This window comes from Pseudochaenichthys georgianus, chromosome 21 (genome assembly GCF_902827115.2).
Source record: "Pseudochaenichthys georgianus chromosome 21, fPseGeo1.2, whole genome shotgun sequence".
Lineage (NCBI taxonomy): Eukaryota > Metazoa > Chordata > Actinopteri > Perciformes > Channichthyidae > Pseudochaenichthys > Pseudochaenichthys georgianus.
The window spans coordinates 29,545,780-29,572,004 of NC_047523.1; the positions used below are offsets into that span (position 1 = coordinate 29,545,780).

At 41.3% G+C, this 26,225-nt stretch overlaps 2 protein-coding genes across 2 annotated transcripts; both read left to right on the forward strand.

The window, feature by feature from the left end:
* The first annotated feature begins 2,247 nt into the window (after positions 1-2,247).
* cnga4 (cyclic nucleotide gated channel subunit alpha 4) lies at positions 2,248-5,476 on the forward strand. The gene is made up of 6 exons (XM_034109582.1): positions 2,248-2,328; positions 2,421-2,527; positions 2,918-3,501; positions 3,571-3,816; positions 3,931-4,096; positions 4,653-5,476. Exons 1-6 carry the CDS (start codon positions 2,285-2,287, stop codon positions 5,474-5,476), a joined length of 1,971 nt encoding a protein of 656 aa, XP_033965473.1. The 5' UTR covers positions 2,248-2,284.
* Positions 5,477-6,487: 1,011 nt separating this feature from the next.
* Positions 6,488-24,453, forward strand: trappc10 (trafficking protein particle complex subunit 10). Its single transcript, XM_034109872.1, has 23 exons — positions 6,488-6,659; positions 10,230-10,311; positions 11,441-11,576; positions 13,184-13,383; positions 13,544-13,739; positions 14,351-14,462; positions 14,582-14,829; positions 15,146-15,292; positions 15,466-15,580; positions 15,832-15,908; positions 16,122-16,213; positions 16,859-16,999; positions 17,831-17,940; positions 18,165-18,691; positions 18,807-18,948; positions 19,116-19,274; positions 19,691-19,920; positions 20,054-20,154; positions 20,332-20,455; positions 20,557-20,721; positions 21,227-21,407; positions 21,604-21,798; positions 22,595-24,453. Exons 1-23 carry the CDS (start codon positions 6,599-6,601, stop codon positions 22,840-22,842), a joined length of 3,789 nt encoding a protein of 1,262 aa, XP_033965763.1. The 5' UTR covers positions 6,488-6,598; the 3' UTR covers positions 22,843-24,453.
* The last annotated feature ends 1,772 nt before the right edge of the window (positions 24,454-26,225 follow it).

Genomic DNA, 26,225 nt, shown 5'->3' on the forward strand with positions numbered 1-26,225 from the left:
ATCAATGAACACCCAACTATACGTGTTGGTGTGATGTGATTTTGAGTGACTTTCTACCTGTATGCACACAACTGGCACACAGGTATGCAGGACAGAACATGACATGAGTGCAAAAAAATAAAAATGCATAAATACAGGAATACAATTTGAGAAAAAAAACCTGAAATAAATAAATGTGGAAATAAGTACAAGAATACATAAACATAAGAATAAATAAATATGGAAATAAATAAAATGTAAATTGAGAATAAATCAGAACACACATTATTATACGGTATATCTTTAATGTATTTCTAAATGTATTTTCACTTACAAAAATTAATAAATATATAAATGTGTCTGTGACTGTTTCATACAATGTTTTTTTGCTTGGTATCCTTGTATTCTGTGGATACAACAACATTTATAACGTACTTTCAATTGCTCTGAAAGTTCAGAGCCCTCAAGAGCAAGATATAAATGTGTATTAGCGTCAACAATTGTGTTGCTATTAAAGGTGTAGCTGTGTAGGCCTACTGTGACTCTGAGTCTCAACTGGGTTATCCTTTCAAAAAGAGCTGTATGCTATATTTCCCCTAAGGCAACTCAATTGTGTCTTTTATTAGATCCTGCCTGCTTTATGTAATGCCCACATCTTAATTTCAAAACCGCACACAGTCAAAAGACCAGTTAAAATAACAGACCAAACCATGGCTAAGGCATCAGATAATACTGGACTCAACCAGGGATAAAACATTGGTAATTACATCCCAAACTGGGGCTAATACATATGATATTGTAGGAGTCTCAAGTTTCAAACCCACGCTGAGCTAACCCTCATGCTACAACACCATCTGAATCCTTAGGCTCCCAGGTTGAATAGTACTACATGTAAATTGAATGAAGAAATTCTGCAATCAGGCTATTCATTTCACGTTTCCGCTCTTGATGTTCCACTTGTGTAACAAATGTAAATTAATTATACATATTTTGTTTTTCCTTTTTATTTTAATAGTTATTGGAAACATTTTCTCTTGGTCAGATCAACCCAAATGAAGAAGACATAATGTGTTGTCTTTTGCACACACATTGCATGTATGTTTCTTGACAGTGGCACATATAGTTTGCTCTCTATCCTCCAGTTATTGTTTGTTGTCACTCACTGCCTGTACGATGTGCAGAGGAAGACCTCTCTGGTTTTTCTAGGTGAAGAAAGAATTCCCAGAGGACACTTGACATCTGTTGTGCTTTTCTTCCATGGAGACCTGCATCACCAGGCAGAGCTCAGGTACACCTGGTTTGTTGTTAGGTGAACCACAGAGTATTTTACATTTCTTATGCAGGTCGGGACAAGATCAAATGCAAAGGCCATGTTAACTTAGAAAAACGTGTTAGTCTACTATCTTTGGAGAATGGATAAAACAGGTGGTGCAAGTATCAGAGGTAACCAGTGGCAGAGATTGCTCAGTTGGAAACGGGGTAAGAAAGTGACTGAAGATGGAGAAGATGGAGAAAATGGAGTCAAGGACGAAGCAAAACCAAACACCAATCTGGGTCAAAAGTTGAAAGTCAAGTAAGTCATTCATGTATCTATACTCATGGCATTAATTCAGACTGTATTACTGCTGAGGAGAGAAGACATTTTTTTAATCTAGCTAATATACCTTAGTAGTGAGCATTTAAATCCACAGTAACAGAATTTCCCCCAACTTTATATTCTTGTATTTGCATCTTAAATGGTTGATTTCTTTTAAAAATCTGAGTTTAAACTACAAGCAGATATTGAGGACCTTACAATGAAGCAGGGGTAGGCAATGTGGAAAAAATTGAATATTCTGATAATTATCATATAATTATTTTAATGATGCGTTATTGTATGAACGCATATCGGGACACTTGACAAAAAAGGAAAATCACGTAATATTAAAATAAAATGATATTTACTGTCATTACACTATACTCAGGGCTTTTTCTCAGTGCAGTTACATGAAGAGGTTAACGGCTGTAAGCCATTAATGCAGATGTTTTACTACAATGTGTTACAATTTATACAAATATATGTTTTTGACTATTTATTCATAGAGAACCATAACCCACAGTCTCTGGGAAAATCCTCCTCATCTCACACCACATCATCATTACTGATTGCCCTCATTTCCCTCGGTTTCCTCTTCATAATATTTTCCCTCTGTCTTCTCTTCATCATTGTTTCCTTCTGTCTTCTCTTCATCATTATTTCCCTCTCAGGTGGACAGAGTTGGTGTTTGATCCAGCAGAAAAGTTTTATTATGTTTGGTTACAGGTCATGATATTTCCCATCATCTATAACTGGGTGATCATCATTTTGAGGTACAAACATGATAAATATGAGTAATCAAGTATCCAAGCTTATAACCTTTTATCCTTGGACATCCATCATCTGTTTGGTTATGTTTTCTCAGGACGTGCTTCACTACAATCGCATTCAACTACCTGACTGTCTGGATGACACTGGACTATGTGGCAGACCTCATGTATTTGGTTGACATGATAATCACTGTCCACACAGGTACACATTTTTATTGTAGAGAAATTAATTATTGTCTACACATATGTCATATAAAAGCTGTTATATAAAGGAACACAATAAGTATTAATAGAGTAAAAATAATTAGAACAATCAGACCGCAGATAATAGGCATAATTGGAAAATAAGGTACAATAAGTTATGTAATATACTCAAATCTATCTGGTTCAACAGACTACCAGACTTTAGGCAACAATATTCTAAGTAGTCTTGTATTATAGGACTTATTGATTTTTTTCAAACACACTCCATTTGCTCAAATATGTCTATACCCAGACAACATTAAACATTGTAAGTGACTGACAACCTACAGTAATTCGACTATATGAATGTTTTCTGGCATTTGATAGGCCTTTGTTTTTCTTTTTCCAGGTTACTTGGATCAAGGCATCCTGATCAAGGACCTTGCTCACCTGAAGAAGCGTTACCTGCGCTCTAAACATTTCCAAAGGGACCTGGTTTCCTTGCTTCCCACAGACCTCCTCTACTTTGTCTTTGGCCTCGAAACTCCAATGGTGAGGATCAACCGTCTTGTGCGTATACCACGACTTGATGAGGCTCTGGATCGCATGGAGACAAGAACCTCCTACCCCAACACCTTCCGTATTACCAAGCTGATGATCTACATATTTGTGCTGATCCACTGGAACGCCTGTCTCTACTTTGCACTGTCCAGCTACATCGGTTTCGGAAGTGATCGTTGGGTCTACCCCAACATCTCCAAGCCCGAGTTTGCCTCCATGCGCCGTCAGTACTTTTACTGCTTCTGGTTCTCTGCCCAGATTTTCACCACAGTGGGAGACACCCCACTGCCAAAAAGGGAAGAGGAATACTTCTTTATGATTGCAGACCTGCTCATTGCTGTGCTGGTGTTTGCTTCAATTGTTGGAAATGTTGGCAATGTCATCACAAGCCTAAGGGACCGTGATAATGTCTTCTTTCCTAACCATGAGTTGGTAAGTCAAAAAGATAGAGGTTATTTTCATTTGTTGTATGGAAAATAAGGTTATTTTGTCTGCTTTCAGGTGAAGGCTTACCTGCGTAGCCATCACATTAGCAAGGAGCTTCGACAGCGAATCGACAACTGGTACCAACATCTTCACATCAACAAGAAGATAATGCGAGAGAAGGAAATCCTGGAGCAGCTGCCCTTACATCTGAGAACAGAGATCGCTGTTAGCGTTCACCTTCCCACGCTCTCCAAAGTCACCATCTTCCAGAGCTGTGAGAAAAGCCTGCTGGAGGAGCTGGTGCTTAAACTAACACCTCAGGTCAGGGGAAATACTAAACAGCTCAACGGCTTTGTCTAGTTTATTATCTAATACATATCCTTTTACAAAATAATTGTTTAGGAATAAAGAAGTTTATCTCTTTTGGTTTTCCAGGTGTTCAGTCCAGGAGAGTATGTCTGCAGGAAAGGAGATGTGGGCCATGAAATGTACATCATCAGAGAGGGGAAACTTGCAGTTGTAGCAGATGACGGGGTCACAGAGTATGCTGTGCTTACTGACTCGAATTTCTTTGGGGAAATTAGTATTCTCAACATCAAAGGTTAGTCCAGTTCTACAACACGGAAATTCCTCAATGCATATAGAGAGGGAAAGTCGGCACATTTTTGACACAATACAAAGCATTTTCTTGTACTCGGACATATAGACTTTAATTGAGTCAACAGTGCAAAAGGATTACATTTAGTACAAAGGGAAGAGACATCTTTCTGTGGTGATTTGGATCTTGATAATGCTTTTAGCTCTATACACTCCACCAACACTCAGGAATTAAGCACCTGCTGTAAAGATTGGTCCAGACTATAAAAGCTGGTAGGCCGTAGTTGAAGAGAAATGAAAGGAAAGTCCCATCTCTCGATAGTCATAGTCTCAGATAATGTGCATAGGAAGATCCTGTAAATGAAGATAATGAAAGGAAATTGCAGTCTGTCTGGAAAGCACTGAATTGTAAAATATGAATACTTAAATATGAATACTATTAACCTTCTCATTGAGGGCAGCAATAGGAAGGTTCCCTAATGCCTCTGAAAGACGAGTGACTTTGTAATGATGTATCTTTTTTATTGCTGAATTTTTACAAAACTTTTGTTTCCTTTTAGGCAACAAGTCTGGCAATCGTCGCACTGCCAACATCCGAAGCATTGGCTACTCTGACCTGTTCAGCTTGTCAAAAGAAGACCTGACCGATGTGCTATCAGAGTTCCCCGCAGCTAAACGTCACCTGGAGGAGAAAGGCAGGCAGATCCTGACCAAGATGGGCATGTTGGTGGACACTGGCGAGGAAAAGGAAGGGGAGGAGGACAACGTTGAAACAAAGATAAACACGTTAGAAAGCAACTTGGAAATCCTGCAGACAAAACTAGCTCGACTTATGATGGAATTAGAGTCGAGCAATCGTAAGATGCAGGCCAGGGTGGAGCAGCTTGAATTGGAAGTTGCAGCATTGGGGAATCAGCCGCTAGAAGATGAGGAAGAAAGAATAAAAAGAGAGTTAAGAGGGGAAGGGGTGGGAGAGGAGGTTGGATGGGAGCGAGAAGAGGCTGAGGGAGAAGAAGAGGAGGGTTTAGATGCAAAGGTTAAAAAAGAAGAACAGGGGGAAGATGGTAATGAGTTGACCAAAGACGGAGATGGAGAGAGTACTAAAAGTAGAGAGGGAGATGTGGAAAAGATGGTGGAGGTAGATAAGTCTGGACTGAAGGACCCAGATGATCAGGAAAAGAAAGAAAAAGATGATAGCGAGAAAAACAAAGACAAAGGAGATGATAGACCTGGGAAAGGAGATGGAGCTGAGATTGAACTTGAAGAGGAGAAAGAAGAGAAAAGTGGTGAGGTAGATTCTGAAGAGGGGGGAGAAACGGCTGAGGGAGATTCAGAAAATAAGGACATGAAGCAGAAAGATGAAGGCCAGACAAAAAAAGAATGAAAAAGCAAATTAACCAAACAACAGAATGTTATAAAAACAACCTTAGTGTGTATTATTGTCTGTATATTTGTCTGTTTTATATTAAAAAAAAATCAACACTTCATTGACACACATTGTGCAATACAAATGGTTACCACTAGATGGCAGCAATGTATTCCACACAGTAGAGTTGAAGCTCCGTGACAGATAGTGTAGCCTTCACAAACATACACCTGAAAACTACTTCTAGGTTTTATGAAGTCCTTTCAGGTATAGTGGCAGTTACAGGGACTTGTGTTGCTGTATGGGACTTTAAATACATTACTGTTGATGCTTATTTTGTCCAGGGAGTACAAATAATAATCAAACAATGTTTTGTTTGGGATCAACTTAAAGATGAAGGGGAAGCAGACACATTTCTTCCAATGTTTTATGTGGCAGCTAAGTCTTTTTGGGCGGTATATTTATTTATAATTTGGTTCTATCTAAATCACATGTGTGCTATAAAACACAGTTAAAATAACTTAATTCATCAACTTCAATGAATTCTTTCAAAAATAAAACATTATTTTGAACATGCCTTCCGTTTAATTTGTGTACATTTCTCTCATCTTATATTATTTATAGTTTATATCATTTAGATGTTTTGTATTTGGCTCAGTGCAATCAGAAATGTTATTATTCTACAATGTAAAGCACTTTATAACTTTCATTTGAAAAGTGCTGTTTAAATAAAGTTGATCATTATTATCATTTACGTTTGGTTGAACATTTTACTGATAACACTGAAAAAGAAATGTATGCATAGGCCTACTGTTGAATACTGTCCTTTAATTATACTAACTGTATCCCTACTCGTATAATGAGGTATTGCTTCCAAATGAAAGGATCTATTCTAAGTAGTTCTTCCATTAAATTAAAACAAACAAACACAAATACTAGCTTTCTGTCAACTCCAAGTCCGATGAATAACACCAATGTAATGTGTCAGGTCGGCCCTTTAATGACGCAGCGTTACGCACTTCCCGGAAGTGCAGTGGGGACACAGGCCCCATCGATTCAACACAACTGCATACATAAGCATTTACTAATAATAAAGCTCGGTTTGTATATAATTTTCATGGAGTACCACCGCTAACACATATGGAGTGTCAAGAGGAAAAGCCGATCATCTATACTATGGAAAACAAGCCGATTGTGACATGTGAGTGTTTAGTAGAAGGAGACGTCTAATTTGTTCTGCTCTTGACAGTTAGCCAGCTAGCTATATTCAGTAGCTAGTTTTAGCTTAGCTAGCTGGCTCCCTTATATTAACCAGACTCTGTGTGTGCATGGTTTGATGTGTGGCTTATTTTGTCATGGCTGTAATAGTTTCTTACTTGCATACTACACCGCTGTATATGCTAAATGTCCACACGGGAATCTTTGAGCTAGCTAGTAGCTACATTAATTAACAGGCCTAGCTAACGACATAACGTCACGGCTAGTTTAGGGAAGGATATCAGCTTGTTCCCTAAAGGACAGCCACAGCTTCCTCCGTTGGCAGCTCAGACTGTAGTCGCCACATCGTGTTGGCCCGGTGGGGTCAGTTTGCCATTCATAAATCCCTTGGAATCTTATGTAAGCTCCTTGAAGGGGTTATTTTAGGAGTCCGCTCTGGTAGTGGGTGCCAGCTTCTTCTCACACCGCAGGCTGCTCCATTTATAGGACAGGAGCAGACCGAGGCACTGGGGATTATGAAGTTCTACACTATTCATCCAGTGTTATTTTTGTGAGACGAATCCAAATCTAAGGTACAGGTTGCCCCAAGCGAAGTCCAGGGAACAGCTGAGCAGATAGCAGGTGTCCTGACTCAGGTGTATGTGCCTCTGAAATCACAGTTATATTTGCACTTTGATGATAATACAGTCAACATGTATAACAAGTAAACCCTATATACCCTAATTTGTATAAAGAACAAACACGTTTTATACAACTCTTATTTCCAAAGACTCAATAACCATGGAGTGCAATGTTTTAGAATTACAGTCAATTTCTCTAATTTCTTCATTATCTAGGTTAAGCATAAAAACAACAGGACACGTTAACATTTATGATAACATTGCAATGTTTTGGAGGGAATCTATTCCCTTTCAATTTAAGGCCATACAGAAATAATAATACAAGAGTGTTCTGTTTTTCAAACAGTGGCTTGTTTCTGAGAGTCCAGTGTATTTATTGAAACGAATCTAATACTGATAATTATAGCATAGACACAGTTTAGGTCTGAGGCAGAAAAGGGCAAGTGAGAGAATAAGTAAGACATTTATTATGTTCTTATCAATCATTGATGATTTAAATCACCTGCAGACTATATGCTACTGTACATGTACAGTTGACTTAACATGAAAGTGTGTCACTCCGAAGAAGTGTGAACCTGCCATTCTTTTTAGAATTTGTCAAAACATTGATTTATGAATAAAACCATGAATCTGAGTAATAAGTCTCCAGCAAAATGAGCAGTGTTTCACTTTCTCTATTACTTGACGCTGTGTGTGAATGACTCACACGGTCAAAGGGTGTTTGCTTTGCATGTGATAAGTTTGTGATAGCTGTTGTGGACATTCAAAGTTCAGTTTGTTTGGACCATACCGGTGCTGTATTACTGTGGAAAGATCACAAGTAACTCAACTAATCCATGCTGACATTACATTGTTACACTGCAGCTATGAACTATAAGAGTAACCAGTTTATGTTGTGTTATGTGTTGATTGTTCATGCAAATGTCTCTCTTTGCATACACAACATCATACGCCCACCACACAGCAACCCTGCACATCCAGTGATGTCATGTATCTCTCCAGTTGATAAACAGTGAGCAGCAAGGGCAAGGCTAATTCATTAACAATGCAGGCAAATTGTCAGCACAAGGTTATGTGTTGGCTCCAATCTAGCACACTGGATTAAAATAGAACCGACTACGAGTTGTGCTGAAGTTTGTATTGCAGGATATTTGATGGTGTTTACAATAACACTGGATGAATAGTGTAGAACTAGTAGTCCTTTTTTTCCTCTTGGGGCTAACCTATTTATAAAAATGGCTTTTCACGTGGTTCATTGGACGTGGCCCAGTTCCAGTGTAGCCTGAACAATTACCTCAGCCCTCCAGAACGCACACAGCTAGCGTGAATGGCAGTTTTGTTAATGAGCTTTTGAGAAATGGGCATTGGTGGAGACATTAAAGTGAATTTATTGTTGAGCTCGGCTGAGTATTGTACCATTAGTGAGTGGTTGGTCCACCGGACTGGTGATGATGGACTAACCCAGAAAGTGGATCCTCACTGCTTCGGTGCCAACATGTTGGAGAAGACTCTCAAACAGCTGAGGTACTGCAATGTAACACTCTTCAAACTAAAGCGGATCATCAAGCACCTTATTCTCATATTCATATAATACCTTTTAAATCATGCAATGTGATGACAAAACTGTTGCATTACTTAGGAGATGTGCTCAATTTTGAGAAATATACGATGATATGATGAGCAGATTGGTACTTAATGCACTGGGGAGGTGTGAGCTGCAGCTATGGTGGAACAAACCTGATATTTGTCTTTCCAATAGGAATAGCTGATGCGGTATTTGTTGTTTTGATACTTCCAGAGGCTTCTATGCAAGATAGACTCAGACTCTGTGCACTACTATGAAGCCGACATGGTGCTGAAACATGGTCTAAGGATAGGCCTAGAGGGTGTTGGCTCCTGGCTCCAAAATGGTGGAATGAGCTCCCCATTGACATCAGGACAGCGGAAAGCCTGCACATCTTCCGGCGCAGACTGAAAACTCATCTCTTTCGACTCCACCTCGAGCGATAGAATTACTAACAAAGAACTGCTAACAGAGCACTTATATACTAATAAATGACTGGCTTATCTATAGCCAGTTGAGTAGCACTTGAAATACTTGGCTCTATGAAACCTGATGTACTTTATGATTCTGTTTTCTTCAAGGTTGTGTCTTCCTGGTCGAATGTACTTATTGTAAGTCGCTTTGGATAAAAGCGTCAGCTAAATGTAATGTAATGTGTTGCATGCTAGGAAGATTGTAAAAGCCTCAGGGACAACGGACATAAACTTGATGGTTTTAAACAGCTGTGCAGAAATTATGTTTTTCAGTTCATTCAAATATTTTCAACATGAAGCTCCTTAAAGGTGGGGTAGGTAAGTTTCAGAAACCGGCTCGAGTGCACTAAAATTTGAAAGTACACAGCGGAAAAGAATCCGCCCCTTCCTTCAGACTTCCTTACAGAGCACCTCCTCCAACACACATGAACGCGCACATGACGTCAGCAGACTGGGGAAAGTGGCCGCCTGTTGCTGGCGAGTCATTGAAGTAGGGCTGCAATGCACGCCCAATGAGGGAACGAGATACATTTGTGCGTGCACGAGATGGAAGGCTGACAGACAGGGCGGCAATCCAATCCAATCCGGCCCGGCTAAACGGAATATAACAAAAAGTATATCTCGAGCCGGTTTCTGAAACTTACCTACCCCACCTTTAAAGCATAAACAATCATTTCCAAGTAGGACATGTACCTGTTCTTCAGCAGAAAAGACTGAAATATGTGATTAATTAACCAGTTACACAGTTAAAAATGTGTATCATCGATATGGCTGTACTTGGCTAAACACGAAGAACCGGTTAGTTAATGAAAATCTGTGAACTGTGTCGACTTATTATTTTTTTTTTTGGCTAATTGAATTTTGTTTTTTAAATGCTCTTCCCCTTTTCATCACAGGTGCTGGAGACCAGGGCTTGTTTACGTCGCTCTATACCTCATTGGCCCAACAACTTCCGAGGGAGCCAATGGAATGGAGGAGGTGAGGTTTGCCCTGCCGAGTGATGGGAAAACATAGTAATGCATATCTTTGCAAGCTTTTTATTTTTAGTTTCCACACATTCAATTTTGGAGCACGTAGTTGTTGGAACGTAACGTTTTTATCCACTCCGATATTGTCACAGGTCATTTTTTTGGTAAAGGTTTTCCAACATGTTACCTCATTACACCATGCTTTTTAAATGTCCTACTCTACCACAATAATAACAACATATTCACAAACTATTCACAGTGAAAGACAATAAGGGTGTGTAAAGCGTTCTGTGGTTTTGAAGAGCAGTGAATGGGCACAAGCCCTTTTAAAGGTGGGGTATGTAATGTTGGAGAAACCGGCTCGAGTGCGCTATAATTTGAAAATACACAGCTGGAAGAAATCTGCCACTTCCTTACAGAGTCCCTCCTCCAACACACACGAACGCGCACATGACCAATGAGGGCACGAGATAAGTTTGTGCACAGATGGAAGGCTGACAGGCAGGTAGCCATCGGTCGTGCTTTTTACAGTACCACGGCTTCCACAGATGACATTTTTTATGGATTTGTTGTCAAAGCACTGAAGATATTCATTGCTATCGGGATGTTAAGAGCATTCCATGGAATATAACAAAAAATGTATCTCGAGCCGGTTTCTCAAACTTACCTACCCCACCTTTAAGTTAAAGTGAGAGATGAAAAATATGGACAATCATTGTAATTGTTTTTGCAAGAACACACCAGTCTCAAATCAAGGCCTTGTTCGCGACACTAAGACTGCGATATAATGTTTTTGTAGCAATAACACATGACATATATTTTTTAAATGTCTCCAGTACCGATAAAAAGACCGATAACGTTGGAGCTTAACAGCGTGTAAAACACACGTGATTACGTCACCAACGAATCGACGACTGAATTAGTTGGCAACTAATTTGGTCGTCGATTTTAATCGATTAAGTCGATTAGTTGTTGCACCCCTAAACATTATTAATTCAAACAATACCAGTGGATTGGGTCTTGGTCTTTCATATATACCTAGCCATATATACCTAGCCAGTTGATCTCACATTAAACATCTATTGACCGTAAACAGCATATCATTGATCCTACAAAACTCCTCCCTCTTTTCGGTGCAGGACGTATGGCCGTGCACCAAAAATGATCCACCTTGAAGCTAACTTTGTCCAGTTCAAAGAGGAGCTGCTCCCAAAGGACGGCAACAAGGCTCTCCTCACCTTCCCCTTCCTCCACATCTACTGGACCGACTGCTGTGTGAGTAGCCTGAAACACACGCACACGCACACGCACACGCACACACGCCACATTGGCAATACTGGGAAGCATTTATAATTGCATTGTGCATTATCAAACTGTGCTAAGATAACAAAGGAAGCTTGTCTTATCATTTGGCAGCTCTTCCTTAGAAACGTGTCCTGTTCCAGTGGGACGATAAAGGACTGTTGAATTAAATTCTATCCCGCTGGCAGATCAGGTGCAAAGACTCGTGTGCTTTCATTAAATGACTCTCTGTGAACACTTCGGTTTTTCAGTATAGCTAAACACACAATACAGATGATGTTATCGTGACAGTTTTTGTGGTCATAAAAGCTTTAAGTCTAATACAAAAAGATGTGCTGCTGTGAGAGCGTGGATTAAATGACTGTTTTATGGTCGTTATCGTAGAGGTTCCTTTTATGATATATAGAAAGACACAACTTTTATATTAACCATCATTCATTTATGTACACATTGAGTAATCATAATAAGTCTGCATGTTGTGTTGACTTTGTTTTCCAAAGTCAAATCACACAGAATCTTGGAAAAGTTAGTTTATTCCACTTGTTCAGGAGGATAAGCAATGTCTGCTTCTCTTCCCAATTGTCAAAACAAATAAATCCTTTTAAATGTATGTGAGTTGTCAAACGTTTAGTAAGAGCTACGTTTTGTGGAGTGAAAAATATCTGCTTCTTGAGGATAGAAGAAAGGAAGAATATGTTTTCAAATGTATGTCGACATTATGTACAACTTGTTGCGCTCACCTGCCTGAGCTGAACTTGATGTTCTTGCAAGACTGCTGCTTAGGGAAAGCAGACCGGGGATAGAGAGAAGGGAAGCAGGAACCTGCTGCTGCTGACTGAGCAGCTGGTTAGTTTAAGGAAGTGCTGTCATCAGCGCGTGACTCAAGACTATGCCGTTGGTGTGGCTGTTTTGAGGGTGTGTGTGTGTGTGTGTGTGTGTGTGTGTGTGTGTGTGTGTACAATGCAATATAATACACCAGACCTGTAATAATGACTGCCCTGGTTATATGCAGTATGGACACAGCTTTACAATTTAATAGACCAGACCTACAAAGACTACCTTGTGAGACTGCATAAGAAAGTGAGATCCTGAAAAACCATTGTTTTTCAGGATCTAATATTTTAAATGCAAATAAAAAAGAGAACTTTGTTGGTTCAGAAAAGAGAGAAATCTTACCTGCATAACATAAACATTAAAAAACCATTAAAATGCACAGGCACGTACTTCTGCTTGTCTGGTTTCCCTGAACAGTCTTTCTGTCACAATCTGACACCATGGCCATGACATAAAGGCTTTTCTCACTGCAAAGCCATAGCTCTGGGATAAGAGTTGACACTTGGATAGCTTAGCCCCTTTTCACACACACACATTGTTAACCAAGGGTTAACCTCAGCTCTGCACTTCTACTAGCCCTGGGTAAAATGTCTTTTGGATCACATGATGGTTTACATTCTAAAAAAAGAGCTTCACATGCCATATTAACTTGTTATTTCCAATTGTCATGTTTTTCTGGCTTCACACAAGACAATTAAAGAGAGGGAAAATTATGTTTTTAAAATTGATTTTCTACTTCATTACAGGACACAGAGGCGTATAAGAGCACGGTGAAGGAGGACATGATGCGCTGGCAGAACAGCTTGCGGACTCATGGCTCAGCAGACTGGGTCATCATCGTTGTGGAGACAAATGACACTAAAAAGAAGAACAAGACTAACATCCTGCCTCGGTCATCCATCGTGGACAAGATCCGCAGCGATTTCTGCAACAAGCAGAATGACAGGTCAGGACACTCCGCCCTATTAACAAGCTGATGGAGGTGAAATTGCCTGCCCTTCTCATATGTTCTCACAGCAGGCAACATAATTACTACCTGCCTAATATAATAAGCCCCGTTGACTCAACCTTCCCTGAGTAAATATGGGTTATTCCCCTTGCCACAGGTGTGTGGTGCTGTCGGATCCTCTGAAGGACTCGTCCCGGTCTCAGGAATCCTGGAACTCCTTGCTGCTCAAGCTGCGAACCCTCCTCCTCATGTCCTTCACAAAGAACCTGGGACGCTTTGAAGACGACATGCGGACGCTCCGAGAGAAACGCACTCAGCCTGGCTGGAGCTTCTGTGAATACTTCATGGTCCAGGTACAAAGAAAAACAACAGGCAGGCATCTGCACAGAAAGATAATCTGAGGTTGTGTCATGACTTGTATTAAAGGTGGGGTAGGTAAGTTTGAGAAACCGGCTCGACATTCACTGTTATATTCCATGGAATGCTCTTAACATCCCGATGGCAATGAATATCTTAAGTGCTTTGACAACAAATCCATAAAAAAACGTCATCTGTGGAAGCCGTGGTACTGTAAAAAGCACGACCAATCATCTGAGCCGGCCCGGCTAAAATAACTGGATGGCCGACCTGCCTGTCAGCCTTCCATCTGTGCACAAACTTATCTCGTGCCCTCATTGGTCATGTGCGCGTTCGTGTGTTGGAGGAGGGGCTCTGTAAGGAAGTGGCAGATTTGTTCCGGCTGTGTATTTTTAAATTCTAGCGCACTCGAGCTGGTTTCTCCCACATTACCTACCCCACCTTTAAAGGGCATACAAACTTGAGTCACCAGGAATAAAACTAAAAGGCAGAGTCTATTGGCTATTTTTGAGTTGTGTGTTCTATAGTTTAAAAATGCTTATACACACTACTCTTGTTGGGAAAAGTGTCACAGTTCAGTTGTGTTTCACATGTTATTTGTGTGCAGGAGGAGCTGGCCTTTGTTTTTGAGATGCTGCAGCAGTTTGAAGATGCATTGGTCCAGTATGATGAACTAGATGCTCTTTTTACCCAATATGTCCTCAACTTTGGAGCTGGAGGTAATTAAACACCACCAAATGGCTGGTTTAATTTAGCAGAATAAAGACACGTTTTTGGTGCATACATTTTCTGTTTCCAAGATCTAAAGTTTGGCATTTGTCCGTGTTTCTATCCACAGACACGGCGAACTGGCTGGGCTCGTTCTGCGCTCCAGTGAACAACTGGAGCGGCTTGCTGCTTCGGCGGCCCATCGACATGGAGAAGAGGGATGGGATCCAGCGGGGGGAGGCCAGTCTGCTGGATCTGAGGAGCTACCTGTTCTCTAGACAGTGCACCTTGCTCATCTTCCTCCTGAGGCCCTGGGAGGTCACTCAGAGAGCCCTGGAGCTGCTGCACAACTGTGTTCAGGAGCTACGCCTGCTGGAGGTAAACGGACTTCTGAAGGGACATTGTTCATGTTTATATACTTAAATCAACATGTACTCAAAAAGCTCTTCCGACTCTGAAGCCACTTAAAACAAATATGTATTCCGACTTCCTCAATCAATCACATTTCCAAGAGAATACACATCTCTTGGGTCATAAAGTGTTTATCTAGAGAATCTTAAACTTCACCAGACAACAGGTGATTGGGTTACCATCCTTATCCACACTGTGATGGATGGACAGCAGACTGCATTGAAGCAAACTGAATACATTGTGTCCTCCATCATAACACTGCGATGTCGCCCCTCTTGTTCAGGTGTCGGTGGTGGAGGGGGCTCTGGACTGCTGGGTGTTTCTCAGCTGCTTGGAGGTTCTGCACAGAATCGAGGGCTGCTGTGATCAGGCCCAGTTAGCTGCTAACTGCTCACACACTGTCGGGCTGTGGGCCTACGCCACTGACAAGGTAACAAATCAAACTGAATCCTGTAGCATTGGCTTTGATCACTTGATGTTTTTTTATATAATCAAGGGGATTATTAAATAGCAAGCAGTCAATATCTGGTTAAAAGGGTTTTCTCCAAATAATGGTGGAGAAGAGGTTTCAGATATATTATTAATTCTTGTTCCCGTCTGCAGCTGAAGTCTCTGGGGGAACTCTGCGGCCTGGTGTCAGAGAAGGGACCCACCTCTGAGGACCTGAACAGGACTGTGGATCTGCTGGCCGGTCTGGGGGATGAGAGGCCTGAGACTGGTGAGTTCACACTCTCCTGGGAAATTAAACTAGTGTCGCCCTCAGCTGTACTCTGCAGCTTTTCACAGCAGACATAGAGCGATGACTCTGTTGGTCCCTGTTGTCACAATGTATTCTACCATTGTTCGGAGTCTCCTTTTCACTGACAGAAGAGGTAGCTTGTTCAGCCGATCATTTTGTTAAGGTTCAATGAAGAGTGTTATTTAAAAGACAAAATAATGTAATGAATTTCCCTTTTTCTTCCTCTACAGTGAGCAGTTTACAGAGCCCTTACAAAAAGCTGAAGGAGGCCTTGTCTTCTGTGGAAGCCTTTGAAAGGCACTATCTTGTAAGTCCATTTCTTGCCACAGCTTTATGTTGTACTTCAGGATTTGGCAAAGCAGGAAGTTGGCACGCATTTTTTTGAATTCCTGTCCCAAACCTTTTTTTCTGATGCAACCTGCTGTAAACCTCAGGGGAGACGATTGATTTTCTCTATCCTCTCTTCCCTATCAACCGCTTCCTCTTCCTCCAACACCTGGTTGGCCGCTTGTTGCATCAGGAGCTCTCTCACGCTGCTATGGAGATGTACAGGGCCATCAGCCGACTGAGGTCTGCCAGACTGGTGGGGAAAAGCCTGGCTGAGTTCTACATGTAAGCTCACTTTGAATACACATAGGTCTCAAAATGATCTTAAAGCTCAAGAGCATCCCAACTGGTATTTTCAGTAAGTCTGGTTGATTAGGCCACCTCTCCAGAACTGTCAATCAGTCGCTGCTTGTTAACACCCACACACTCCCGAGGAGAGGTCTAATCAGGCAGAATAAATGAAAAGTGCAGTTAAAGTGATATTTTAAACCCCTACTAGAGTCATCTGGCATTCTTGCTGTGTTAAAAACATATTTTAGATTGACTACTAAGATTAATCAGACATGTTAACCCAAACATGTAAGGTGTGTTACAGATAACAAACAGATTCAGATCATAACATGGCCTAATGCCAAACACTAGGCAATCACAGTTGCACAGTTTAATGTTCTACGTTCAAAGTAGACGCTAACCTTTTTTTATTATACGTTTGATTAGCAAAATAATACCGTTTACAAAGATTTGCATTTGTATATGCTAACTGACAGAACAATCACATACTGTACGATAAAGATAATCTCTCTTTCACTGTCCTCCTTTACTTTGGCCTTTATATTTGTGTTGATTTCACTTCTAAGTAGCATGAAATAATGTTTGGACAATGTGGATGTGCCTATGAGAAACAGTGTGCTGTGTGTGTTTGTCTATCAGGAAGAAGGGGGACCCTGAGAAGGCAGAGGCTTTCTTACAGGAAGCTCTGAAGTCCTACGTATCGGAGGGATGGAGCCTCCCTGTCACTCACACCAGGAAACAGATCGCTGAGTGTCAGAAGCTGCTGGGCAGGACTGAAGAGTATCCTTCAAAACAGCCATTTGACCAATTAAGGGCCAACTCTGTTGACTTTACACTTACGTTAAACTTTAAGAGGAAATATCCGTCAGTTTTCAGTGGAATGTTTAGTGGAAGTTTGTTTCACATTTTATTAACTAAAAACGTTAACTTAACTTTTATGTCTAATACAGGGGGTCTTAAAAAGTATTAAAAAGTATTAAAGGGCATTTTCCAAGGTATTACATTTAGTAGCTTGTTTTCAATAAGTATATAAATTGTCCAAAGAGGTTGTATTCTACAGTGTGCCTGAATGTAGTCATTGCGTAGGTGTGTAGTGTGATTCTGTAGTTTATTGATGGCATCCCGTTGGATTTGCCGTCATCTGAACAGGACGTCGCACGCTCACTGCTTGATAGCTCGAAGGTCCGTTTACGCCGGTTGTTAAACATCGTTATAGGGAAATGCAAGTTTGCGTCCAAATGGCTGGAAGATAAGGAGGAAGGACAATCAATACTGTATAGTCAATGTGAGGTAGTGTGTGTCAATGTAACCGGTTAAAACTCAAAGTGGGGATGAGGTCTTAAAATGTATGGAAAGGGTCTTAAAAAAGGTCGTAAAAGGTATTACATCTGACTTCAGGATTCCTGCGTATACCCTGTCATATCCTCGTAAATTAGAGAAGAAATACAGTAATCATCTTTAGTTAGTTCACTTGTATTCTCGCCCATTGGGGATACAGAAGCTTGTCCAGCTTTGGAAAGTTTGCAAAGGGTTATAATGTGGACCTGATAGAGGTGGTGTTCTTGCACAGACCTCACTGTCGGGTTCAGTTTCCTTTACAACCTGCTGCAGCTACTTACAAACCAGTGCCTTGTTGGCTGGTGATGCGAATCTGACCATGGAGGAGAGGAAGCACTTTTGTCAAGAAATTCTGACCTTTGCCGGAAAGTCTGAAGATCAGTGTAAGTGATAATGACCTTTTACAACACAACCCTTAAAAACATGAAGGCAAAAAAACCCTTATTTACTCTGTTCTTTATTATGAGCTAATGGTGTTCAGTTATTTGAAGGAGTCATCAAGTTTTTGTGCCTCCTTCAAACAATCACCTCTATTTCCTCTTTAGCTGATGATCTGAGAAAAACTGTATAGTTCATTAACATCACATGTTATCTTCTCCCTCCACAGCTGACAAAGTCACTCTCAGCATGGGTGTTTTTTCTCAACTCACGCGGCTGCAGTTCCAGCCAGCCACAGCCTCGGTGCACTCCGGAGCCGTCCTGCAGGTGGAGATCAATCTGCGATGTTTGATGCCCGTGTCGGTGCACATACAGCAACTAGCGGCGAGCATTCACTTTGACCTGGAGCGCGCAGGGACTAATGGAAGGTCTAAGGGAGCCAGACAAACTATCCCAGGGACAGTGGAATTTAGCCACGACACCTCGTCAGCGGGACCCTCCTCCTCCTCAGGTGGGCCCCCTTTAGAGCTCGAGGAGATTCAGGACAGGAGTCCAACGGACAATTCTCTCAACTCTACAGGAGTGGTGTGTAAAAACACTCATCTGGTCATGCGGCTTCCGGAAAGCATCTCACTGCCGGACACGCCCAACTGTGTCAGCCCTCCTGCCGTTACCCTGAAGGAAGGAGCACAGATGCTGAAAGTGCAGGATGTAACGTTAGAGCCCGGGAATAACAGCATCACATTCACCGCACCAGTAAGAGACACTTTGCTGCTGCCTTTAAAATGTATTTTAAATAAATGTTTAACTCCTTTAACTCATGTTTGTTTCCTTACCTTCCACCTTTAATCAGTCACTCTTTTCTCTCCAGAGTGGACAACCGGGTACGTACACACTGCGCCAGCTGTTTGCCACCGTGGGTCAGGTGCAGTTTGTTCTGCCTCACATCTACCCATCAGTCCAGTATGAAGTCTATTCTCAGGAGCCACAACTCACCGTGGAGCCTCTATCAGGTCAGATTTGTTTGAATATAATATATCCACCTCCATGATATGGTTATTGGTCACAGTTTGAGTTCAGTAACAAAGTCATGTTGACACGTATCAGGGACACAAACAGACGGCACAGAGCAGCATGTGTGTGTAGCCGTAGCTCACTGGGGTTGTGTTGGTGCTTTCAGAGCCGCTGTTGGCCGGTCTGTCTCAGATGGTGAAGTTTACTCTGCTGACGGGTCACTACACTGTGAAGAAGGGGGACGCTCTGCAGCTCAGCAACACCGACACCATGCCCATCCTGCCCTCCACCAGCTGCTCCGCCCGCATCAGCAACCCCACAGGTGGTCAGTACACATTCTAAAGGATCTGATTGATTCAATGCAATCTACTTTTTCCTGCATGAATCTACCTTTTATTAACTGATTTTACCTATGGCTGCAACTAACGATTTAATAGCAATTAATCTGCTTTTTATTTTCTCAATTTGTTGTTTGATATATACAATGTAGGAAGATAGTGAAACAAATCTATTCCAGCTTCTCAAAGTCCAAGGAAATGTTTTTATTGTCTTGTTTTATCAGTCCAAACCCCAAAGATATACAGATAAACATAATTTAAAACAGAGAGAAAACTGGATTTTCTGTCATTATTGCATTATTGTTTCCTATTGAAACCAGAAGTGTGTGTGTGCCTATAAACACACTCATGCGGATACAGCTCTAAAGTTCTCACGGCTTCCTTTCTGTCCTCGTCCCTTCAGAGTTGGTGGGGGAAAGCGCTCTGTCCATCCAGTCGTCTGAGAAGGTGACCAGCATCAGCCTGCCCGCCACCCCCCCGTACCACACTCTGGAGTTCCAGCTGGAGGTTCTGTGCATCATCCCGTCCGGGTCCGACCACCCCCCCAACGAGAGGCTGACCAACGGAGAGGTCCGCCACCGACCACGCAGCTACAGCCATCCTGACACCCCCATGACCGCCATCGACCAGAGGGTGAGGAAACACACACACACACTTTCAGAGTGTGAGATGAGCTGTAACTGATGTGGGGGAAATAATGATGGAGGAGGTCTTATTGTCAGACTAAGAGATTTGATAGTAAAGTCTTGCTGGCGTCTGTCCACAGATGTCCATTGACTGTCCTTGGTCGATCTACTCCACGCTGCTGGCCCTCACCTTCTACATCCCCTTCAAAACCAAACACTCTCTGCTTTCTGCTGGTAACAGGTGGGCCTCCATTCTATATACTTTCCTGTTTGTAATAGTTCCTCTTTTACATGAAATCCTTTCCATACAGAACCTAGAGGTTACTTCCTTAATATGAACATAGCGTTCTTTACCATGTACATTCCCAAACTCGCTCATACACAAGTCTGACATGCGACCTTTCATCTCACCCCACAGGAAGTACATCCAAGTGTGTGTGCAGAACATGTCGGATAAGAACTTCACGCTGGCAGAAGTGAAGCTGACGGAGAAGCAGAATGCATCACTGGAGCTGGAGTCCCTCAACACTAAAACTCAACAGGTGAGAAGAACAAAAACCATGAATCATTTTCAGCCTGAGGGATTTAAGACTGAAGGCTATTTACTAATGAATATTTACGTCTGGTGTGTGTTGTGGTGCAGCTTTTGTGCAGTAAGCACAGTTTGTTCTGCTTGTGGGAGGTGAGGTGGCAGGACGACCTGCCCTCCTGTCTCCAGTGTGTCTTCTCTACAAACTTCTCTCCGCTCAAACAAGACGTCTCTGCTTTCAAACCCTTCCAATACCAGTTCCAGCTCGAGAGAGTCACTGTAAGTTCACTTAAACATTTATTTTCTTGCATGAAGCTTCAATTGTTTTGTCAGTTGCTCAACTTTTGATTGAATAACTGAAAATGAAAATATGCATGAAAAATCTATTCAAATTCAATTCAAAGGTTTTATTGTCATATGCACAAAGCTACAGTGTCGAAATGGCAATGAACATCTTCTGACCTGAACTCCTGCAACAATCAAACATATAATAAAATACAAAATAAAAAGTAGAGCAAAAAGTCTATATACATGTAAATAGAATATGATATGTAGGCTACAAGAACAGAATATGAAATAAAATAATGTAAATTAAGACAAAATTAAATACGGTTTATTGCGTTGATAACTACTTATACAAATAAGTGTATCGCAAGATGACAACAGGAATGTTTATCGGGGCACTTAGCAGAGCTCAGGCGTTTAGCGTGTTTATGGCGTGTGGGATGAAACTGTCCCTCAGTCTGTTCTATTTTGTGAGATTTTCTCCATTTGTTATTGTCAGACGTTGTACAGTGTGAGAGCAGAGATCCTGCCTCCTGCTGGGGAGCAGAACTGTCGCTCCGGGTTCCTCTGTGGGCTGGAGGTGTGTATAACACGCCTGACTGAACCTGCAGAGGGAGAGATCGCAGAGGACAGCAAGACCGACACTGAGGGCCTCAAAACCACTAAACTCATGTATGAAGGTATGTGGAGAACAGTTTGTCTTCCGGGTTTTCTTAAAGGATGGATAAATCAAAGCATTGAAAAAACATTAAGCAATAAAATCAGAGGGTATTTTTCAAGTAACGTGGAGGTTTAATTTTTTTATTGTGTATACAAAATATTGCATTTAAACTCTCTAAGCTCTAGTAATCATTATTTTCATTCCCATGTCCACAGTGGCTGACAGCAGCAGTAACTGGGCGGTGTGTGGGAAGAGTTCAGGGATGGTTTCCATGCCGATGACGGCGGACGCCACCCACAAGGTGCAGATCGAGGTGATGCCTCTGTTCGCAGGACATCTGCCCTTCCCCAAGATCAAAGTGCTGAAGTACCTGCCTCACACTGCAGCAGTGGCCATTCAACCAGACCCTGGTGAGACCTCCCCCACACATAAACGTTGTCATACCACATGTTCTGTATCAGAACTAGGGTTGCAAAATTCCGGGAATTTTCAAAGATGGAAACTTTCCATGGGAATTAAAGGGAATTAACAGGAATTAACTGGGAATTTTCAAAATTGAAGGTTGGCTCTTCATAGGGAACTTAAATATAGTTGGGGAAAGTATATTTTAGCATAATCTTGACTAAAAAAACAGATGCCATTCAAGTACACTTGAATATCCATGCCATAGCACACTGCTTACTGCATGGCTATTGAGACCACACCCCCTACAGGCACTGTGTGTTCCTCCATCACATGCACAGATGAGTAATATTTAACTCAACATTCCTGTTTTCGTTCTTCAATGAAACAAATAATTGTTCAATAAAATAATTAAAACGTGTTCCGTTCTACTTAAAAGTAAAAAAAAAAAAAAATCTGTTGAAATGTTATGTTTTTTGTTTAATTTTGCATCGAATATTTCCAAAATTCCCCAGCTTAACTTCCCATGGAAACTTTCTGGAAATGTTCCGCCCCTTTGCAACCCTAATCAGAACACAACCTAACTGTCATTCAGGTTGAATAGTGAGTCTTTGTCAGCTGGGTATTAAACAGTAGCAGGTAGTAAAGCAGAAGCTGTGAGAGTAATAGTTGTAGACCATTGATTAATGTATCCCCAGACAAACTTAAGACAAAAAAAGGAAAAGAAAATATTAAAATGAATTGTGTTGTCTCCTGATGACCTGTGGACACTCAGTATTTTTGTTTGTCTCTTGCCGTACTCAGACAGCTGCGTGGAGAACGACAGTCTGTCCCTGCTGGACAAGGCTCTGGATGACGGGGGGGACACGGCGAGCATCCGCAGCCGCGGCAGCGTGCACTCTGTGGGCAGCGGCGACCAGCAGCAGAGGGGCGTGGCCATGCCGCGTCTGGAGCCCTTCAGCCCGGGACAAGTGTTCAACCACATCCACACACAGCAGGTTCTGGTGCTGCCCGCCACCGACGACCACATCATGGAGGTCAACGCTACATGACCCTGGTGGCCAGAGCACGCCCCCTCTTTATCAAACTGAACCCAGGCCCTGGACTCTGCCGAGATTTTGCTCCGGGGCAGATGGGGTCCGTGTCGACGCTGCGGGTCGCCGGCATGGACTCACCCCTTAGCATGACATGTTCACATCACTGGAGACATTACAGACTACACGCAGTGAAGAGCTAATGACATCTGCTGATAACATCTAAATAAAGATTTTCTTTGCCATACTTTGTACATAGCTCATTGGATGGATTTATAGTTATAAATATAGATATATATATATATATATGGACTGATCGATCAGATCAGCGCCTGTCCTGCTCCTTCAAATGAAGAAAAACTGTCCAGAATATCCCATGATGCACCAAGGGATGTGATGTGTACGCCTCGATCAGCTTCTCAAGTACTGTAACTTTGACTGAGTGTGTCCAGCTGTCAGTGCTGCTCCTGTGCCTCTCACAAAGTCATCATTCTTGACATTTGAGACTTTTGTCCTGCTATGATTACATTCAAGTTGCTCAAATTAAATAAAAGTCAAACAAGGGAATTTAACAATCTTAAATGCATCTTTGGAGACATATCCATAATCCTTGACTCTTCTGTCCTGCCAAAACAAAAAAAATCTCTTGAGTCTGTAGTAATATTACCTCTAAATAGTAGCACTCTGGAAATGTTACTAAAATGAGCATTTGGAAAGTTGTAATATAAAATAAAGTTCTTTTGTATTTTCTTATCAAAAGCGTAAAAACAGTTCTTAATGGCTCAAATGAAATTCTGCCTCTATTTAAAATAAACCGCTGTTTAAGTCTAAACAGTCTACTTTAAAATGTCATTACCTTGCTCATTGTTCAATGGAACTGTATTTTAGGCTGCATTTTCTTAATGGCTAAACTTACAGAACAGGCATTTAAACATTGCTTTTAACTATTTCCTGTTTAGATAACACATCACATCTTAAACTATACAGTACAGTTTTGGTAAAAATTCATAATGAAAAATGTTCTTTACTATACTGTATACTAAGTATCTATATATATATATTTACAGCAATGAGACTGGTTGATGTACCTGCAGGACAGAAAACTGAAATGGAAACCTCAGCAAAGAAATCTCAAATGTCAAACCATTGATGAACGGAGAGTTTCAGGCTGAGTCAAGCGATTGTGTATCTGTTCAGCTGTAGTTGTGTGTGTGTGTCTGCGTGTGTGTGATCAGGTGAGATAAGCCAGTGCACATCATTGTCTATCTATTGTCTTACCTTATCAATGAATTGTTGAAATACAGTGTGTATATTTATTCTGGGTGTGTGTGTGTGTGTGTGTGTGTGTGTGTGTGTGTGTGTGTGTTGCCAAATCCATCGAGCTATGCACACATACTGTTAGGTGTTGAGTAGATCAATGAAATAAGTCTTTTATGATTTATTCATTCATTTATTTCACAGGGTGAATGTCTGCCCCCCCCCCCCCCCTTCTTTTCCTCCCCAAGCACACACTGTGTAACTACAGCCTCCTGCTCTTCTTTGACCACTGTACATACTGATCTGTAAATAATGATTCGGATCAAATCATCTTTGATTGCCAACTATATTAAAAAAAATCATTGGAACTGACTCAATGAATGGTGTTTATAATAACAGCATGTTAGCAAGACCTCTATTGTTTAAGTAGGTCTCCTTATGGGCATTAATCTGCTGCTTTAACATCCTCCACTCTTCTGGTTTCAGGCTTTCTAAAGATTTTAGAAGGATTTGCTCCCTTTCAGCCTCAAAGGAAGCAGTGAAGTTCCATAATGATGTTCACAGTTGGTGTTTCACTCATGCCACAGTTGTTGGATGAGATTGAGGTGAGAGCATGGGGTATTGCCATGATGAAGAACAAAACAAACGCATACATTTTGACACAAAGTTGCCGTAAAATGATCTTCTGCAATATTGCTGTATGTGAAAAAAGACAACATACACAATTCATATTTATATGGAAATCAACAGAATATAAAACGAAGTTTAGCGAAAAAAACAAGTGTCTCATTCAGAAAATATGACAGTCAAAAGTAGGAATGCTAAAACACAAACTGGAGGGCAAAAAAACACTGCTTTATATTGATGTTGATACAAGTAAAAAGAGAAACAGGCAAACACTAGACTGGCAAATTAGTAGTCTGTATTGGTGTGCAAAAGTGTAATGTCTTGTACCACCACTGGGGGGAGCCACAGTCATATTTTTCCTGTATATTTTCTTTTCCCAAACCATGGGTTTATACAGTCTTCACTGGTCTTCTAGTTTGACCCCAAGTGCTCGTCTGGCAAGTGCAGGGGCGGTTCTAGGGGGGGCAGGGGGGCAAGTGCCCCCTAACACTGACCTCTGACCCCCCTGTGGCCCCCCTAAAAATTAAAAATGTATGATTTATTACACGATTTATTGAATGACGGAATAGACGGAAACTAACGTTATTCGTCATTCTAGTCGGACCCATTAGAGCGGTGCACTCACTTTCACTGTCCGGCTGAAGCGCAAACACTTTTCATCTCGGATCATCAGAGGCTGTTGCATCCAAGAAAGACTGATTGAAACCTACGTTTCGAGAGACTACCACGATAATTGAAGGTGATTTAAACTATTGTATCCGTGTAATTGTAGATGTAAAGTAGAGATGTAACTGTTCATTACCTTTATTTTTATATAAATATGATATGGTGTTAGTGCAAAAATTGTACTATAACTTAAGCTGAAGCTAACAGTAATAACTATAAGATATATCTGAAATAAATAAGTGTACTGAAACAAATACCAATAACTGTATTGCATTGTTTTCTTATGCGCAATTACTTCATACTGTCTAGTTCTCTTTTTCTATTTATTGTGCCCTCCTCAGAAAATAACTGGCCCCCCAGTGGCCCCCCCCCCAGTCAAATTGGTCTAGAACCGCCACTGGGCAAGCGGCACCGTTCCTGGAACCAGGGGCGGACTGGCCATTGGGAATACCGAGAGTTTTCCCGGTGGACCGGTATCGAAGTGGGCCGGTCGGACAATTCACTCATATGCATAAAACCTCTATTGCTTTAAAGATCCAGTTCTAAAAATATGCACACCACATCTTCATTTATGACATGTTTGTACTACAGCCAGTACAATAGACATATCAATAAATGTAGGTGAAAGTTGAATCAATTATATGTGAGACAGCCTTATCAACAGCCCCAACTTTAGGAACAGCTCATTAAATATGTTTTTGCATTTTCAAGTTTCAAGGCTTTTATGGTCATGTGTGCATAGCTACAGTGTTCAAGGTTCAAGGTTCTTTATTTTGTCATACGAACATATCTACAGTGTAGTTATGCCGATGAAATTCTTAGGTCACAGGCTTCTCCAACAGAGCAACACA

Coding starts and splice junctions, on each gene's coding strand:
- cnga4 (XM_034109582.1), top strand. CDS start 2,285: ATGATATTTCCCATCATCTATAACTGGGTGATCATCATTTTGAG. Junction 2,528..2,917: donor GATAATCACTGTCCACACAG/GTACACATTTTT, acceptor TTCTTTTTCCAG/GTTACTTGGATCAAGGCATC. Junction 3,502..3,570: donor TCTTTCCTAACCATGAGTTG/GTAAGTCAAAAA, acceptor GTCTGCTTTCAG/GTGAAGGCTTACCTGCGTAG.
- trappc10 (XM_034109872.1), top strand. CDS start 6,599: ATGGAGTGTCAAGAGGAAAAGCCGATCATCTATACTATGGAAAACAAG. Junction 16,214..16,858: donor AGCCTGGCTGAGTTCTACAT/GTAAGCTCACTT, acceptor TTTGTCTATCAG/GAAGAAGGGGGACCCTGAGA. Junction 20,456..20,556: donor TCAACACTAAAACTCAACAG/GTGAGAAGAACA, acceptor GTTGTGGTGCAG/CTTTTGTGCAGTAAGCACAG.